We start from the raw sequence: 20,201 nt of genomic DNA, 5'->3' as shown, positions 1-20,201 counted from the left end.
GTCTGTCAGTTGCTGACGATTGGATTTTGCAATTAGCATTATTATTGACTGTGGTTTAAGTAAAATAGAGCCTAATAAAACTTGAAAAAATATGACAGATAAATTTAATAAACTAGGCTCAAACAAATTCTTTGATGTATGAATGAGAACAATAAATATTACAGTAGATTTCGCAGATTCTGTCAAATACTACCATTTAGATTATTACGAAAACCTCACTAGCATAACATTTATTGTAAGGCATGCTATACTTATTACAGTTATATGCAACTAGCAATACGAACACATAAAACATAAAATTTCTAGCATCGACATATAAATTTGTTATTGGTGTTTGAAATATTTTGTAAAGTTAATAACTTTTTTAAAATACACATATAATTTAATATTTCTTTAAATTATATTTTAGATATTCTATATAATAATTTATAATTTTATTTTATAAAATAAATTAAGTATAATAATTTACGTTAAACATCCGTACTTGAGGCAAGACTAGACATTGACTACCGTTTTTCTTGCCTTTTCACTTAATTAGTTTTCTGCCTTCATGTAATTCAAGACAAATTATTCCTGGATATTTCAAGACGAATTATTTTGTAAAATGGGATGAATTTCGCTATATTTATTGAATATTATTCACCTATGCTATAAAGATCATACGAAAAATCCATGACACAAATTTATGGTGATCATAATTACTTCTCACCTAACCCTGATAAAACATTAAAATGAGTGCCATCACTGATTATTAAGTTTTTCAACTATTGGAAAGCAGAAGACAGATTTCTTCTCTCGCTTTTGTTTAGTTCCGTTAATTTTAGTGACAATCTAGTGACACTCAGGTACACGATCCTGCGTAGTCAGTGGAAGTGGTGTGCACTCCTAAGCGCTTGACCGCCCGAAGAAAGAGCGTCGTCAGTTAGATTCTTTTATGATGGTAAACGATTTTTTGCATGTGTGGAGTGATTCTGAGGGAAGATTGGATTTGTATAAGAATGACATCCTACATCTGAATGCGTTTAGTATCAGGAGAATTGAAAACTTATTAATTGATATAAGACCTAACACAGAGAATCAGGGAAACTTGAATTCTGATAGGAGGAATGGTGAGAATCTGTGTTAGAGCGACAATGTTAGGTAACTGTGTTAATGATGGGAACAGTTATTATTATGGAAATGGTTATGAAGAGAGAACGATTCCGTATTCGTCCGGTTCGGACCTCTCAAACATGCGTAACGATGTCTGCATAAGTAAGGAACTAGATAAGAACAGAGATCTGCAAGTTGTCGAACTGTGTCATGCAGACCACAGACAAGTGTATGCAAAAGAGCATGCAGATCATTTATTATGTTTGTACACGGATGCGAGGAGTATCAGAAACAAAGGAGTAGAGCTTGTTGCCTTGGTTAATATATTGGAACCCCATGTTGTAGGCGGCTATCAGAAGCAGACGTAGTAACTGGTATCGAGTGCAAAGATTATAGTAAATTTAAGAAGGATAGACAGTATAGGAGAGGAGGAGACATGCTACTAATAATATCAAATGTCTGATTCCAGTTAGAACTTAGACCTATGACTACAATACGAAAAACAATTTTTCATGTGGCAGTGAGTGTGAAGCCATTCGGTGTGAGTTGCTAGTGACGAAGAAATGCGGTACTCACTTCGGAAGTTGCAAAGTTTATGGATGTTACATTCAGAAAGGGTTAAATGCTGACTTACAAAGCAGGAAATTATGACACGTGAGGAGAATATGCTGGGTTCTGTGTCATGATATCAATTATTAGATGGGAAGGATATCGACAGTGCGTGGGAAGTGCAAAAATACTTAAATGATGCAATATCAGAATGTGTTCCAAGAGTTTGAAGAATAAATAGCGTAGGAATCAAATATATGTGGAATCTAATTAAGAAAGAGATTAGTAAGAAACGATGCTATGGAAGGAATAGCGTGTACATAAGAATGATGTCAGTTATGATAGTTATAAGCAGCAGGCCAGAAGAGTCACAAGTGTTGTTGTACAGAAAGCTAAGTCCGAGTATGAAAAGAAACTGTCTGTGAAAGTCAAAGACAACCCAAAAGAATTCGTTTGCCATGCTGCAAGTAAAAGAGAGAATGAATTTGAAAGAATAACTCTACCGCATGCAGATGAGTGCGGGTGACTGATGTAGAAATTATTGTTCAACTAATGAGCAGTCATTTTGTTAAAAGCTCTCAACGTGATATATGCAACGTTGAACTCACTGGTACCTCTTCCGCGTATGAGGAAATTCATGTGGATGAGGATGAAGTACTAGAGTTGTTGCACACTGAATAAGAATTCTGCAATAGGGACTGATTGGACATCAGCACGGATGCAAAGAGTGTTCAGCTGAACTTGCTATTCACTTGACCAGGCGCTATATAATTTGAGTCTCAGAATAAGGAAGATTCCATAGGAGTGGAATCCAGCTATCGACCAATGGATTGGTGGTGAAGAATCGCATTGAGAAATGGGTTGACATTGAATCGTTATTTTGCAATGAACAGCATGGATTTACTAAGGGAAAGTCATATTTTAACAACTTGTTCACATTGTGTGATAATGTTACCACTGAGTTAGACAGGGATAATGGATACACCATGATACGTTTGGATTTTGCTAATGTTTTTGACAGAATATAGCATGGAAAGACTATTGCATAAAGTGGAGAATATGGGATTGCATTATAAACTAATGGCATGGATAAGAGGATGGCTGATTGACAGATATCAAAAAGTGGTATATGGGGTAGGAATCTGCAATGATTCAAGGTAACCAGTGATGTGCCTCAAGGATCAGTCCTTGGTCCATTATTATTCAATCTGTAGATAAATGACATTGGGAGGGATTTGACATGTGGCATACAGCTATCTGCTGATGATGCAAAGATAGATAATCGCATTTGAATCGGCTGGAATTGTGGGCATGTGAAAGTGGCTGTCATTTCAATGTTAATAAATGTAAAGTCATGTACATTGGTGTGATTAGATATCCAATGTCGTATTATATTGGTGGAATTATGCTTAAGGAGACTGATGAGGCTAGGGATCTTGGAGTTTTTATAGACAGGAAGTTGAAGTTCAAGGGTAAAAATAACAAAATATTTAAATACAACTCAGAGAATAATGGGAATGCTGAAACGAATCTTGACATGTAAAGGTAAGGAAGTCATTTTGCCTCTTTATTAAGTCATTGATAAGACCTCATTTGGATTATTGTGCGTAGGTTTGGTCTCCTGGTTTCCGTAGTGATACTGATATATTGGAGAAAGTGCAAAGGAGAGTGTCAAACTGATATGAGGATTGTGGAATACTGATTAAGAAGACAGATTGAGAATTTGTAGGCTGCAGATACTAGCAAATAGGAGAAAGAGGGGTGATACGATTGAGACTTAAAAACGTATGAAAGTGTTATACATAATTTCAGTAGATGGAATTTTCCATTTTATGGAGGATGGGGAAAGGAACAACAGGGCATCCATGGAAGTTGCGAATGAATGCTGTCAAGAATGAGGTCAGGGCTAGATTTTTCTCTTCTAGAGTAGTGCGTGATTGGAATGGATTGCCGTTGGATGTTGTGTGCAAGTAGCGTAAATGAATTCAAGAACAGATATGACAGCTGTTGCGAATAGTCTGGCCTTCCTCGATGAATTCCTGACTCCCCGGAGATCTCTCTTAATAATAATAATTGCGCTGAAAGGCTGCAAGTTTCAAGCCATTTGAAGGCTTCCTTCAGTAAGAGGTTTCGCTTTTTATCAAAAATCATCTCTTCCCTAAAAGACTTTTGGTTCATTTTCCATTTCACAGTGAGTTTTGATATTCAGACATTCCCAGAAATTACAAAGCGGATACTTCATGGTTTGCGCAACGTTAAAGTGAATATGAACAAGAAATGCTCACAATTCTGCATAAATTGGCACGTCACATTTGTCTGTTGATTTTTCTTCAGAAGGAAATGAAGCATTTTTTATTTCAAAAAATATTTTAATTTCTACTTAAATTAATACTGAAAATATTTAATACAGGATTATTATGAGACTCATACCGAACTCTATTTTGTGCCGTATTTCTCACACTCTTATAGAATATTTAGTTTCGACATTTCAAATACTTCCTCTTTATAGTAGACCTCACCACACACACACAAAAGTTATCAAAGTTAAACCACTTCCGTTCTATGTCATTAGTTTAAATGCAAGCTTCCTGCATTATTTCCGTGTTTGGGTAAAATTACTACAAGATATGGATAACCATAATTTCAGAATTGCGTTAAGTGTTCTGTTATATATCAGTGGTTTTAACGAAATCTATTGGGATTGGTTAATGCATACTGTAATAATTTCGGTAATAAAAATGATTTATCGTTATTCTAATATTATGATTATTTGATTATTGGAATATTCGATGCTGAATTTGTGGTAAATCACGGCCATTAGAATAACGCATTATTGTGTATTAAGAATGCATTATCATGCATTGACTCCTTATCACGTATAAAAATAAATTTGTCATCAAGAACAATATACTCGAAATTGATGAGAGATGATGGCATTATCTAAACAGTCTCTAGATTAACCAATAATATTATGCATGAAGGCATGTGTGCACAATATACTCGTATATTTCCAAAATCTTAGTTTGTTGGTATCGACAAAGCTTTTTGATTGGATAAACCTGGATGTAATTCGATCTACATAATGGCCCATAAGTCAAGAAGGGTTTAAACACTTAATAACTTTTTATTTATATATTATTGATTTATTTTTTGTTATCAGGAAACATAGAATCCAGAGATTTTTTTTATTACTTATGAAAAACTACATTACGTAAATGCCTTCCATTTTCGGCTTCACCAAGACAAGTCCTTTCTACGGCATGTTCCATGACAGCTGTTAATGTTTCTGGCTGCAGCGTCCTAATTTCTGCATGGGTTTTCTCCTCCAGCTGTTGGATTGTCTGGGGCTTGTTCATATACACGCTTTCCTTCAGATAACCCCATAAGAACAAATCGGGAGCCGTCAGATCTGGAGAACGTGATGGGCAATTAATTGCAGATCTTCGCGAAATCATTCGCTCGCTAAAAATGTGCCTTAGAAGTTCCATTGTAGTTCTAGCGGTGTGTGCAGTGACTCCATCTTACTGAAACCACATCTTGGATCTGGCCTCCACTGCAGAACGTACAGCATTTTCAATCATGGTCCAATATCGCTCCCCTGTGACGTCAGTGCATTACCGTCGTTATCTCTTTTTGAAAGAAGTTAGTCCCGATCATTTCCTGTGACGTTACACACCTCACCAAACCGTGCACTTGGGGAGATGCAATTCATGCTGATGAACGATCCTTGGATTCTTCTAACTCCAAGCCGCCTTGGTCCTGTAGTTCTGCTTGTTTACGAATCCATTGAGGTGAAAGTGAACATCATTAGACGTAATAAGATGGCCGATAAACTCGTTTACTTCTCTAGCCAATTGTTGAAAGTGGAATGCAAAATTTACACTTTGCTGATAATCTATCGGTTTTTAATTGCTGTACCAGTTGGATCTTGTATGGAAGAGGCGCAAACAGTTCAAAATGCGCTGCAGGTCACTTTCGAGACGTCTAGCTGGCCAGAAAGTCTTCTGGTCGACGTTCCTGGTTCTTGTTCAATACTGTTCCCTAGAATGTTTTCCTTTGTCCTGACTGACCGGGGTTTCCTGAATCGTCGTAATTCACCTTGCTAGAAACGTTCAGTCAAGCCATGGATCATCGCTTCCTAGGGAGCATTTGTGATATTAAAATAGCAGCGATATACTCTTTGCGTATTAGAATAACTGAATGCTGATTTGCAAAATAAAATTGCACAATTTTGGTTCGTTGTTAGGTTGTGAACTTTTCCACGATTAATTGAATTCCTTCGTGATCTATGGGCTACCCTGTATAAAGGGAGGAACCAGAAACCAAATGAAATTGAATTTTCATCCTTAAACTACCTAATCCTATTAAGAAATTCTGTTCGCAAAGCTAAGGATATTTGATCGGTCTTGCATTGCGTCCTAAAGTTGTGTAAATATTGGTGATGATCTTTGAGAGATGACTAAATTCTCTCTTAAAAATGTTCAACGCTGTCACGTCACTAACAGATTTTAATAGATATTAAAAGGATTCTTAATGTCTCTGAGGTATCTATTTTTTATTTCGCCACAAGAAAACGAATATTTTAAAGATAAATAATGTTGAAGTGATGCGATGCATCTTATTCGTGCCGGAATTTTTAACACACCAAAAACAAACAATAAAAACACCGAAGCATAAAATATTATTATAAACTCTTTCAGATGGTCCTAAAGATGCGAATCTTATACATTTTTAAGGATATCCAAGAAATGTTTCTCACAAGTTACTTGAATTTCTTCTTTTTAATAAAATACATTCCTCAGGTTCCGGGCGAAAAATAGCAAATGAAAAATGACTCTGTATCTTAAGGTAAAAGGAAGCCTGTCAAGTTCGCTTCGTGTATTTTCTTTAAAGAAAAAGGGTCATTGCCCGCACTAAGGGGATGCTACATATTTCTCTGTAGTTTTCCCATTTCAGCTCTTCAAGTGTGTCGCTCGACCATTCATACTTTACTATAGTCATCTTCACTTTCTCTCGATGTGTTTGTGACACGCAGGATGCAAAAATAAAGAGTTATAAGCCACGAGAGAATTCATCTCTCTGGAAAATACTGGTTCTTCTGCATTTAGAGTTTCTTTATTTACATGTTCCGGAGCTATTTTGTATTTTACTTACTATAAGTATTATGTTTCGAAGTAGTCTTTTTTTTTTCTTTTTTTTTCTTTTCTTTTTCCTCTTCCTATTTCCAATTTAGCATTCATGAGGTTTTTTGGTTTATTTAGTTGCATGCCAGAAACTATTCTGATCTATAGTGAAATATTTTTCGTTTTCATATATATGTCTGGATCTCAGAAATATTATATTGGTCTCGGAGGTCTATTTCCACATCTATAACTCTTTGTGTACATTATGCTACACTCTATATTATTACCTAAACAAGCAGTTTGTCACTGAATTCACGTAACATGCTAGTCATGACAGCGTCTGCACTGTTGTCATTGTCACATAAAAGATTTTGGTTATTTTCTCCGTATGAAATCATACTACACTGGAATTTTGATTTTTCCTAAGTGTATATTTTCCGGTCTTTTTGAAAGGCTTTTCAACTCTGTTTACCTAATGTTTACTTTCATTTTTTTCAAACTGCTTAAGCCAACTTTTTCTATACATAAAAAGGTTTTAATATAAAAACACGACTATTTTCGGCTTGTAACAGTCTTCATCAGGTGACATTATAAAAGAAAGAAAAAAGAAAAAACACTAAAACGCTGAAGCTTAAATAAACTATGAACATCATAGAGAGTCACTATACATAATTAACACTAAATCGTTGTGGTTGTATTTAAAGCTGTTCTTTCGTTAGTTGTATTGTTGGGAAAGTGCGTGCTAGTAGCATCTCGTGAACGCCAGTACATGATTACAGCTGAATGACTATCTGGGAGGTTGTAGCTCAAGTTATTATTTAGATGAACAGGATTGAAGATGATTTCTCTAGATTCCACGATTTTTCTCTCTAGTTCATCATTGCAACGGAAGATGTTAGTAGATTTTTCCCAGCAGACTTTGTGAGTTTGGTTTTAATCATTAGGATTAGCCTAGAAAAGGATATGACTTGATAATGCACTGGCTCGCTGTCTCTTGTAAGTAATATGCAATTCGACAGATTTGTCTGTCTGTCCAAAACAAATCTGTCGGATTGCGTATGGAAGAACACATGAGAGACATTACTTACAAGAGAGAGCGAGCCAGTGCATTATCAAGTCATATCCTTTTCTAGGCTAATCCTAATGATTAAAACCAAACTCACAAAGTCTGCTGGGAAAAACCTACTAACATCTTCCGTTGCAATGATGAACTAGAGAGAAAATTCGTGGAATCTAGAGAAATCATCTTCAATCCTGTTCATCTAAATAATAACTTGAGCTACAACCTGCCAGATTGTCATTCAGCTGTAATGATGTACTGGCGTTCACGAGATGCTACTAGCATGCACTTTCCCAACATTACAACTAACGAAAGAACAGCTTTAAATACAACCACAACGATTTAGTGTCAATTATGTATAGAGACTTTCTATGATGTTCATAGTTTATTTAAGCTTCAGTGTTTAGTGTTTTTTCTTTTTTCTTTCTTTTATAATGTCACCTGATGAAGGCTGTTACAAGTTCTGTTTTTATATTAAAACCTTTTTACTTAAATCCCTGTTCTAGTTAGTCATTCAATTCTTTATAAAAATATGTATGTTAACCGAGTTAATGATCATTCTTTCATATATATATATATATATATATATATATATATATCAAAAATCAAATCAAACATTTGGATTTGAAGAATATTCTTCAAATCAGAATATTCTTCAAATCCAAATGTTAAAGAATATTCGGAGAGAAACTTCACTTACAAGAGTGCCATCTTCTCAACCAATGATTCAGTTACCATTAAAAGAGGTGCCGTTCCCTTCTGTTTTCACTGTATATTAAATATGGTCATCTCGCATATTTTTAAACAAAAAAGAAATAACTATTATCAACATCGACGTTTTTTTCAGAGGAAGAGGACGCTTTTCTACAATTTCCTTAACGAAATTGTATATTACGCTAAGATGAAGGCGATATAGTAATAAAATAATTTTTTATTACTATAAAAATAAATATTATTAATTTAGGCGTAAGTGATGGAAACCACTTACGCAGAAATAAATCTGTCTATCCATATAACATAGCACAATTTTAATTAATTTCATATTAATATTGATATGCCAATGCTATTGTACGAAAGTCGAAATGCACTAAGTGCTATTTCGAAAATCTTCTATCACGTGATCATCATAGCGAATGGCGATTGCGTTTACAGAAAATTCACCTTAAATATTAATTATAACGTTATAAAGTTAGTTTAACGTAAAAACTTAAAATAGTTTATAGTATATTTGTAGTACTGAAAAAAACTTCAATTCCTATTTTTAAACTGAAATGTTGATTATAAACAAACCTGAAATAATTAAGTTCAAAACTGCTGTCTGTTTATCTTTAAAAGACATTTGATTTCAGTACAGGACCTGCTATGTACAATGTTAGGTTTTATTTCTTTATTACCTTTCTAGAATTCGCCTCTCAGCAGTGAACAAACTGCAGGAAGTACGGTCAATAACTTAGATGTGAACTGTGTGTAACAGGGTTTGTAGGAAGTAAATAATTTACGGCAATATGGACTGAGTGCCCCCAAGGGATGACAAATATTAATGAACAATAACAAACACCACTTTTATGATTTGTGCACGGTCGATAACGGTATTTGCAATCCCAGTTATCTCCTAGAAGCGCGGAGAAAGCTTAGTGAGTCGGGGTTTTATATATTTCGAATAATTTCTTCACGTCCTCGGCTCTTTGGATATGTTTCCTGATGTTTAGGGTGCCCGAACACGGTTTCTAAAATAATATTGATGCAACGATTCATAGAACGTACCGAAATTATATAAAGAATTTTTATTTCTGAAAATACTGGATTTTCATGAAAGAATGCGAGTATTTTAAATACAAATAGTTTTCAAACGGGGTCGCTTAAGGGTCGTAGCTAGATTACTGGAAGAAAAAAGGAAATTTAAGGAATGTGGAGGACCAACGTGGCTTCTGACCTGATGCCCAATCTTATCCTTCTCGTGTTACATTTCCCCTCCTTAGTAGATAAGTATCTACCTGGATACTGGACGAACGAGAATAGCTGGCAATTTGGGATGTAGCCAAACTGCATTCTTATTGCACGAAGCCAAAATAAAATTATGGTATAATACGCTGGAATTTCATGTCCGCTGGGACATATCCGGTTAATCAATGACCTCACTTTTTACTCCAGGGAACCAGGTGAACTGCCAAAAATCATATACTGGAACAAACTCCAATTTAACATCAGTAGAATTGAAGATTGGTACCATTAAGCTATGAAGCATCAACGGAAAAGAAGAGGAACTTGCAGAAGAATTATAGAAGTACTAGATTGACATAATAGGCGTTACAGAGACAAAGCAGACAAAAAAACAGGTAAGACGTTTCTTAGTACAAATATAAGATGCATATTAAAGCAATAGTGATCAGAGAGAAGATGTAGCTATAATGTTAAACAATAAATATGATAATAATGATTTTGAATGGCAAGCAATATCAAGTAGAGTGATGTGGGCAACCATCAGAATAAGTAATCGGACAATAAGCTTATTTGTGCTTAGGGTCCCCACAGAAAGTTCTATGAAGGAAGAAGTAAATTAATTTTTCTAGGCATTAGAGAAGACAACTTGGTCCTTGATGGGGATCTAAACAGTAGAGTAGGAAATGATTACCAGACATTCGGAACCTTTTGGGGAAAAGTTTGGAGAAAACAGCCGAGCTAATAATAATTGTAATCACCATCATATTTCAGTTTAAGACAAGAACCTTATCATTAGTAACACTGTTACAACAAAACATGTGTACAAATTTACATAGAGAGAGAAAGAGAGAGAGAGAGAGAAAGAAAATAAGGAAAGTATCATTGACTACGTTATTGTTGATAGTGGGATCTACATTCTACTTCAGGATACGAGAATGAGAAAAAATTTTAAATAGGAAAGGATCACTCTTTGGTCCTGAGCAAAAAAAAATTGAATATCATTTTGAAAAGACAAGTATGTAAGAAAGTTTTAAAAAGAATTAAAGTTGGGCAACTTTCGGAAGTGAACTATAGATTCAAATACGCAAACATTATTCCAGAAAAAATGAACGAAGTTGAAAAACACAGGAACGAAACCTTGGAAATTCATTGGAATACCCTGAAGGAAACATTGACTGATTTAGCCAGAGATAAGAGAGATGTTCATTTATTCACTGTTTTGTGAGCATGCGCATGCATGTCATTTTCATCATCATCATCATCATCAAGATAGCGGCAAGTAAACAGAAAAGCTTAGTATTTTATAGTATACGAATTTTGAGTCGGTAATTCGTATGGAATGATAATTTAGTTTTTTTTTTTTTTCAGTCATTTATCTGCCTAAGATAAACGACTGAAGAGGTGGTAGATCAATTTACAATTAGTTTTGGGAAAGGTAGATCTACAGAACAATCAATAACTTTGAATCACCATTCCTCAAACTTGTGATTGAGTAGAAAAGGACCAATTGTTTGGTCACCTTGCAGATTCGAGTTCACAATCCTAGTGTTTTCTTCTTTTTATGAGGTTCTATTAAGAATAATTACACACATCAAGGTCACTTCGCTACAAGAGTCAAAAGATATATTTAGAGATGCTATAATTATAGACAAGATTAACCAGATTAATAGTAGTTTTGGAAATTGAAGTGTACATGGCATGATGAGGACCTCGGACACGAGGTACGGTTCCGAGGTGTTAATTTATCAGTAATTTCATTTCTACTTTAAAAAAAGAAAAGAAAAATAATGCACTCCAAATTTATTCACAGTGTTTTCTACTGTGGCATCTTAATTTTTGAAATACATATTTATATTTAAATTATCGAAATTCTTTTGTAAAAAGTTTGTATTTGTATTGTAGTAATTAAGAATACTCTATGATTTTTGAGAGTAATTTCCTATTGCTTAATATAGACCTGAAGTAGTGGCTTTGAAAGTACCATATTTGCTGCTTTTATAGGAGTGAGGTACTTTCTCAGGAGTACGGTTTTAGAACTATCTATTATCCACCAATGTTCCTATAGAACTATAAGTTTTTACCTTTAGCAAGTGAAAAATTCATAAAATGCTCTGAGAAGGCGAATACTTTTCAAAAATTCAAATGATCATTTTGCATTGCCACATAATGTTTTGTTTTGTAATACCAATTTACTACTGAAGTGCATAATGAAGTTAAAATATAGCGATCTAATAAATTGTCATTTTGACAAAAATTCAAATTCATATTTTACTAATTTTATGATAGCTTATATTCTTATAATTACACTTTATAATAATAAATATATATGCTAGTCATATACAGTATATGTTAGTTGCCAAATTTGTGTTCACCTGGTACTATAAGGAAATTTCTTTAATGTAAACAATTTGAAGGGAAAAATCAATTTAGTCTCTTTTTAATAATAAAAACACGTGTATAGTTATTATTATCATCAGATATTTATATAGGATGATATTATTTTAAACCAAATTTTTGAATTGGACTTCACTAAATATAGCGGTAATCATGTTAATATGCAAGAGGAGAATTTAGTTGTTTAGATTTTTTCTTATTGAACTTCGAGACTGAAGTCAATCGTTTGCGTCATTCTTTTGAAAGTGCAGTTGTCCTGAATGACGCTATTAAAGCAAAATGTTTTGCGTCTTATCCATTGCCGTAGACAGATTTCACTGCAAAGATTAACAAGAGCTTTTTTTATTGCATGAATGGCTGTCAGACATTGTGAAGAATTTTTCTTTCAAGTTAAGAATATACGTCTTTTTGTACATAATATCACTTATTATATTGTAACTAAATCTGAAATCCTCTAATGTCTATTTCCAATGAGAGTACCTTTCCAAATACAATCATCCCTCGAATTACGTCCGGGTTCCGTTCTATCCGGCAGGATGTAAGTCATAACATTAAATCAACAGAGTTGTAGGGGTTAGGAACTTAACCATAATAAGTATACTGTCATTTTAATTTGTAAACCTTATTATAAAATTGCACTGTGTGTTACTGCCATTATAAAACAGGAGAATAATCACCCAAATCTTCCTCCACAATCACATCTACAATACCTTCCATGTCTGTACGATCAGGTTGTGGCTCTTCTGGTGTAATCTTTGTTTTTTGATGAAAATGTCCAACGCATCATGTACTTTCGTTTCTATTATTAAGTAACGTTCAACATTGGGGTCCATGTTTTCAGCTATTTTGAGAACATCGCTAACTGCAAAGAACATTTCTGCAAGATCCTTCACTGCAAATTGTTTAACTACCTCTTCCTGTTTCTCTTTTCTCCTCTTCCTTTTCTCGTTTTCCTCTTCTGCAACACTTGTCCTCCACGTCGACCAATTCTTCGTTGGTCAGCTCTTCAGGGGACTTTCTATGAGTTGAGTTAATTCGTCATCATTCACTTCGAGATTCAGATTGTTTGCTAGGCCCACTATTACAAACTTCCAAAATCATGCAAAAACCTTTTTAATGTCTTTTTCCATATGCCACTCATATATTGAGAGGTCACTTCGTCCCAAGCCACAGCAATATTTTTAATAGCATGATAAATATTGAATGTTTTCCAGAATTGCATGATAGTCTAGTCATTTCCTTCAGTAGTTGAAATGGCTTGTGAAAAAGTTCTCCTTAGATAATAAGCCTTAAACACTGCAAGAACTCCCTGATCCATCGGGTGGATCAATGAATTAGTGTTTGGTGGGAGAAACATGGCCTTGAACTTGGTGAAGCTCACCCATATAAATGGATGACCTAGAGCATTATCTAGAATTAATAAAAGTTTATATTCTACATTTTATTTCACATAATAGCTTTTTATTTTACTCGCATAATAGTTGATTAAGGCATCCGCAAACAATTTTTGATTCATCCATTTTTTCCATTCATCCAATTTTTGATTCATCCAAAGGATCTGCTCCCATTGAAGTGACGATAGTCACTTCAATGGGAGCAGATCCTTTCACAGCCCCATACGATTTTATCCTTATTTTTCAAAATGGTCATCACTGTAGAATGAGACCATCCGAAGTCATCTATGATCACATTGACTGGCTTACCAGCTTCATATTGCTTTATAACTTGCAACTTCGTTTCAAGATCAATTGCTCACCTCTTTTTCTGTGATTCTTCACTGGTTTTTTGATTGTGCGTATAGGGACCATGTTGCACAAAACATCGCGAAATATTTAACGATAAATACACAAATAACTTCTTTCTCAAACACAAAATCAACAGAGGAACTGTTGAAGACACGTGCCGACTGCCGAGGGAGGTTGCCGCTGAAAGCACTGTTGCCACTGTGCGTGCTTTACCTTACGCTCGCTTGCGTCTTGTTCGAAAGTATAGACGAAAATGTTATTTATTACCTTATGGGGATCACGGACTTATCTTCGAAAGGACGTAACATGAACGGACGTAAGTCGAAGGATGACTGTAGTCCTAACTATTTGAAGATCGGTGGACAGATGGGCTCCATTCTTCAGCCATTACTGATAGTGAGCTCAAGTTATTAATGAATCAAGGCTCCCACGGGAGATATTACGGTAAACAAGTCAGGCCATCTCGTGACCCTTAAACCTCTCAAATCGTATTTCAAATACTATTACAAATATTATTTTCAATACTGTGAGAGCTCTGCGGTCAATATTGTTCTGAGTTATAGAATTACCAACCCGAGTTCCAGAAGGAAAATCGTACTTGACTGTGCTAGACATCGACTAACTTCCGATCCGCTAAGAAAATGACTAGAAAGAGTTACAGTAGTCAGCGACTAGAATCTGACTTGTAATGGTCTTCTTCGGGACTGTCCATAAGTTTACACTGCACATGAATTTAAATCGTTGAAAAATTTCAGAAATCTTGTGGCTTGTCTCTGGAATGGAAGCAAACATGAGGAAACTTTGAGAGTTATCGAGTGATGACAACAATCAGTTTTTAAATCATCACTGAAGAATATTTCCTACAGAAGATGCGATGAAATGTTCACTGAATCCACACTCTCCTATGCGATTTCTACTGTTTTCCGATTTGTTTTGTTATCACCAATGATTTTAATTTGTAGAAGATGTGATATCAATAAAATATTTTTAATTTTTTTATTATTTTTACTTGCATTGATCAAAATGTGTGAGGATGGTAAAGAGAAATGTTTTTTCAATGATAACCATATCGATCTGGTAAAACCTAATTTAAATTGATAGAAAGTTTAATAAACTTTTCGAATTCTTTTCATATAAATACGTTTTAGATAGTGCATTAAAAACGAATCTTATTAATTCTATTTTAAAGCAAACAGCGCATATTTATTAGCTTTACGAATACGAATTCTTTTCAAAAAAAAAGATTTCACTCATTTCAGATTCTCCAATTTGTCGAGCCGAACAGAAATTCCTTTATGGGGTTGCCAGACACGAGCCAGTGAAGGTGAAATGCGAAGTCGACGCAGATCCTCAAGAGGTGAAGTTCTCGTGGAAGTTCAACAACACCGCCGAGAGCTTGGATCTTGTCACCTTTGCGAGCGAGAGCAACAACACCAGCACCGCCACCTACATTCCTCGCACGGAATATGATTACGGAAGTCTGCTCTGCTGGGCACGAAATAACGTCGGCACACAAAAGGAACCATGTGTTTTCACCGTCATTCCAGCAGGTATTATTCGGGTGCGTTACTGTAAATGTTTTGGGCAAAATGGTATTGTTGGACAGCACTCGTACCTCCACTCAATAGCTGTAATGCACTATCCCGAAAACTACTCTAACGCCACCCCTCCCTCCCTCCTATCGTCATGGCATCGCATTAATTAGCGGACGGTACGTTTTCAATCGTGCATAAACGACAGAGGCATATCAGATCCCGATACGAATCTGTTGCTTTACCCTCATATAAATAATACGCTATTTCATTGATTCTTATAGCAACCAAGCTTGTTTCACTGTATTTCAATTGCGCACGCGCACAATTGAAATACAGTGAAATGAAAGTGAAATGAAACACAATGCATAATATAACGCTTCTAATGTAAAATCTGATATTACAATTAGACCTTTACTGTTGTGTGTGTCTGTGTGTGTGTGTGTGTGTGTGTGTGTGTGTGTATTTTCATACACTTGGATCTTTTTACTCTGAATAATAATAACCGTTTCCGTGAACAAGCATCATTTAAAAATAACATAATAATGCCATAATGACCATTTCATAATGTAATATTAATAATTTGAATGATCAAAATAATATAAAATGCTTTAATAGCCATTTTATGGTTATTATAACAGTGATAACCTTATTTCATTGTTGTGTTTTTAAAATAAAGAGCTTTTTAAGGTGGTGGCTTCATTTTAAAATTGAGTTAAAGATAAATGCCAAAAATGTTTTCATTATTTATTATATGACGGTATATTATGATATAAAATACTTAATAACCATTCCATAGTAATCTATGAATAACTAATAATTATTTCATTAGTAAGTATAATAAAATATATAATAAATAAAATTCAATATAAAATTTTCATATATTCCATAATACAATAAAATAATTTCACAATAATGCATAAATATGAAAAACACCCTTTTATATAATTCATAACATAGTAATAAATAATTCGCATAATGAGAATCAATCGACTATGAGATGCTGTGATTGATTCATTCAATCCAATGGTGCAGGCTGGGACAGGAAAAAAGTCCTTTTTAGGACTTCCAGGGTAACAAATTGCAATGCTGAACCAAGGAAGTTAACTGAGGTTCGGCTGTTGCTGTTATCCTGGGTGATGAGTTTTTGAGTTCGCTCTCTTAAGGTTTTTGCCTTAAGGGAGCACTTTGAGTCTCCGGGGAAGGTGTTCTCCGGCACGGCCCGCTGAGGGATTCTTGCCGGTGAATTATTTTCCTCGGAATTTGAGCGGTTCTGCTCAGTGGTCGGGGAGCGCGTCACTGAATCGAACCAACGCTGAGATATGGACGGTCTTTCGCCCACTATGAAGTGGCCTAGAGATCGTCCGATCCGATTTTTTGAGATTTTACCCTTTACTTACTAATCAGGGTAACAAATGGCAATGCTGTAGCCAATGAAGTTTTAACTGAGGCTGGTCTATTGCCGTTACCCAGCCATGACTAGAGCTTTTTAGCCCAATAACACTCCATCCACGCAGATTTACTTCATTCAGATGACGGGATAAAGAGTCAAGGACTCAGTCCATCGCCCAGTTCTTTTAAGAATGGTGCAGGCTGGGTGGGGAGGGTAATAGATGACAATGCTGTAGCCAATGAAGTTCTAACTGAGGCTCGGTTATTGCTGTTACCCTCCTGCCATGATCAGAGTTTTAATAATTCAATGGTACAGGCTTTACTGGGCGGTTACTTCATAGACAGTTGATACGCATACATATATTACTGCTCATGAATCTTTCCTTCAATTCGTCCTGCCTATCAGACAACGGGGAATAAAAAACCATCTTGCTTCACCCTTCTGGCCAGTGATGTTATGGTTATACGCATATAGAATTCCAGAGGGTAACAGATGGCGATGCTGTAGCCAATGAAGTTTTAACTGAGGCTCGGCTATTGCCGTTACTCCACCATGACCAGAGCTTATAGCACCATAACACCCTATCCACACATTTCTCTTTACAGATAAAGAGGAATATGAAAAGCATTCTTGCTTCACCCATCTAGCCAAAAAAAAATGCGCATATAGAAATATTATATATACCAGGTGATTATAAAATAACGTCAAGTGTTCAGAGCCCTCTAGCGAGTAAAGTATTGGACGAAAACACACCAATATTCGGTAGACGTACACAGTGGAACATGGCGATTCGATTTAACGAAAAAAAATAGTACCAAAAGTCGCCAACAGGAGAAATTTTGGCGCTGCCAAATTAATTTTAGTAGGTGTGACTAATGAATGACTAAATGGCAAATGAGAGACAGCACACATCAATTTCATGACGTTTATTGTTAATTACAAATGAGGTTCAATATGACCACCATTCTGATGTTCCAGGAACTGCATACGGTGCACGACATTTTCCACAGTGGCTCGCAACATATCGGAATTGATTTGTCTCACGTGTAACGTTATTCGATCTTTCAAAGTTGGGATATCGGGTACATGTCCTTGATACACAATTCTTTTAAGAAATCCCCACAGCCAAAAGTCACAAGGTTTGAGATCAGGCGATCTCGGTGGCCATGGCGTGGGAAAATGCACGACTAATGATTTTTCTGTCAGAGAAATGTTGTCGCAAAACACGCTGTACCTGAAGTCCGATGTGTAGTGGTGCACCATCCTGCATGAAGATGGTCGAATCGAGACATCCTCTTTGCTGCAGTTGTGGAACCACAAAGTTCTGTAGCATATTAGGATACCTGTTAGCATTCATGGAACAGGTCACTGGTCCATTTTGGCGATTTTCCTCGTAAAAGTATGGACCGATGATAAACGATGCCGTAAATCAGCACCACACTGTGACTTCGGGCGAGTGGATAGGCATCTGCAGACACACGTGCGGATTAGTTGCAGCCCAAATGCGCAGTTGCGTGTGTTAATATCGCCGTTCAAATAAAAGTGCGCTTCGTCACTCCATAAAATCTGCCACAGCCATGCATCATCCACTTCCATGCGCACTAAGAATCTCAAAGATAAGACAATTATTGTGGTCGCATCACCAGGGCGCAATTCTTGAACATGACTGATTTTATAGGGGTGAAACTTCAACATCTGATGTAGTATTTTCCACACCGTTGTGTATGCGATATCCGTTTGCTGGGATATTGCTCGTGCACTGCCGGTACCCTGCACATTCGTCATCTCCTGTTCCACAATAGCAGTTGCAACTTGTTCAACTTGTTGGTGATTGATTGGTTTGCGTCCCCTGCCTACCTGCATTGCTAGAGTTCCAGTAGTTTCAAATCGCCGAATCAGTTTTCGTAAGTTTGTTACGCTAATCGGTCCTTTTCGTAAATTTTTCATATGCCGAAAATCACCAAGACAAGCACGGGCATTATTGTTCCGCTGATAATAGAGTTTGACTAACAAAGCACACTCACGTAAGGTAAGAGGCATCGAAAAGCAGTTCGTCTACGAATGATAAGAAATTTCACAAGCTTTCCTTTTATTGCATGATCGCTCACAAGAAACGCGATAATGCAACTTAATGCATTTTACTCGATAAACAGCGCCAAAATTTCCCCTGTCGACGACTTTTGGTAGTATTTTGTTTTCATTAAATCGAATCCCCATGTTCCACTGTGTACGCCTACCGAATATTGGTGTGTTTCGTCCATTACATTACTAGCTAGAGGGCTCTGAACACTTGACGTTATTTTATAATCACCCGGTATATATATATATATATTATTTTTTTTGGGGGGGGGTAGATGGACTGAGTCCTTGACTCTTTATCCCATCATCTGATTGAGAAAATCTCTGAATGGGGTTTATTATTGAGCTATATATGCTCTGATCATGGTAGGAGGGTAACAGCAATAGCCGAGCCTCAGATAAAACTTCATTGGCTACAGCATTGTCATCCATTACTCTTCCTGAGTACCCATTTTAGTCGACTCGTACGACATGCATGGGCTGCAGTGGACCTATTCTTATCCCGGCCACCACACGGGGAGAGAAATATTATATTATATGTGTAATATATAGAAATATTATATTATATTATATTAAATGTATATTATAGAAATATTAGGTTGTACGCTGCATTACATTATTACGTTATTATAATAGTTACATATTATAATATAATATTATACAGTACTGACCATTCTGTATAAGTAATGTAGTAATAATCTTCAATGAATGAACATTATACTAAATTAATATAAATGTTCATACAATAACGCCTACCAGTTTCGCTAGCAACTGTCTAGTTTTCTCAAGGCTTGAAGTAACACAAAAAATATGATAAATGCACAAAAGGATAAAGAATACAAAACCGTTAGTAACTATTATGTAGCTCAGTTGACTCGTTCGCGTGACAATGTCAGCATGTATTTCGAATCTTTAGTCAGTGTCCTGAGCACGCGTTATATGATTGTTGGCGTACTGTAGTTCCGTCAAACTGAGTGAATTGATCAAATTTTTCCAAGTCTCTTTCAATATGGCACCTTGATTTCTGTTTAGGTTGCTGCCTGTTCGTAGGACTACTGCTGCTTCTTTGAATAATCGGTGTCTGAAATCATCGTCTATGTAGGGCATAGAGCTATTTTCCCAGTCTATAGTATGGTTAGAAGTTGAAAAGTGATGCGCTAAACCGGAGATGATCGTCCTGTTATGATTGACATCTCCAACATACTCTTTCTGTCTGATATCGAGACTTCTTGAAGTTTGTCCAATGTAGGAAAAGCCACACGTACATGGAATATTATACACACCTGGATATTT

At 35.8% G+C, this 20,201-nt stretch overlaps 1 protein-coding gene across 1 annotated transcript in view; it reads left to right on the top strand.

Annotated features, from left to right (window-relative positions):
• LOC150093869 (neural cell adhesion molecule 1-like) overlaps nucleotides 1-20,201 on the top strand; it is a 386,146-nt gene that overhangs the window by 286,835 nt on the left and 79,110 nt on the right. The window contains exon 7 of the mRNA XM_090412543.1: nucleotides 15,164-15,454. Coding sequence (XP_090268669.1) covers nucleotides 15,164-15,454 — 291 coding nt within the window. The remainder of the gene's footprint in view (nucleotides 1-15,163; nucleotides 15,455-20,201) is intronic.

The sequence above is a fragment of the Typopeltis vanoorti genome, chromosome 23 (assembly GCF_054136105.1).
Source record: "Typopeltis vanoorti isolate ZY-2024b chromosome 23, IOZ_Tvanoo_1.0, whole genome shotgun sequence".
In the NCBI taxonomy this organism is placed as follows: domain Eukaryota; kingdom Metazoa; phylum Arthropoda; class Arachnida; order Uropygi; family Thelyphonidae; genus Typopeltis; species Typopeltis vanoorti.
Note: the sequence above shows the minus strand (reverse complement) of the source record. Positions and strands in the feature narration are given on the sequence as shown.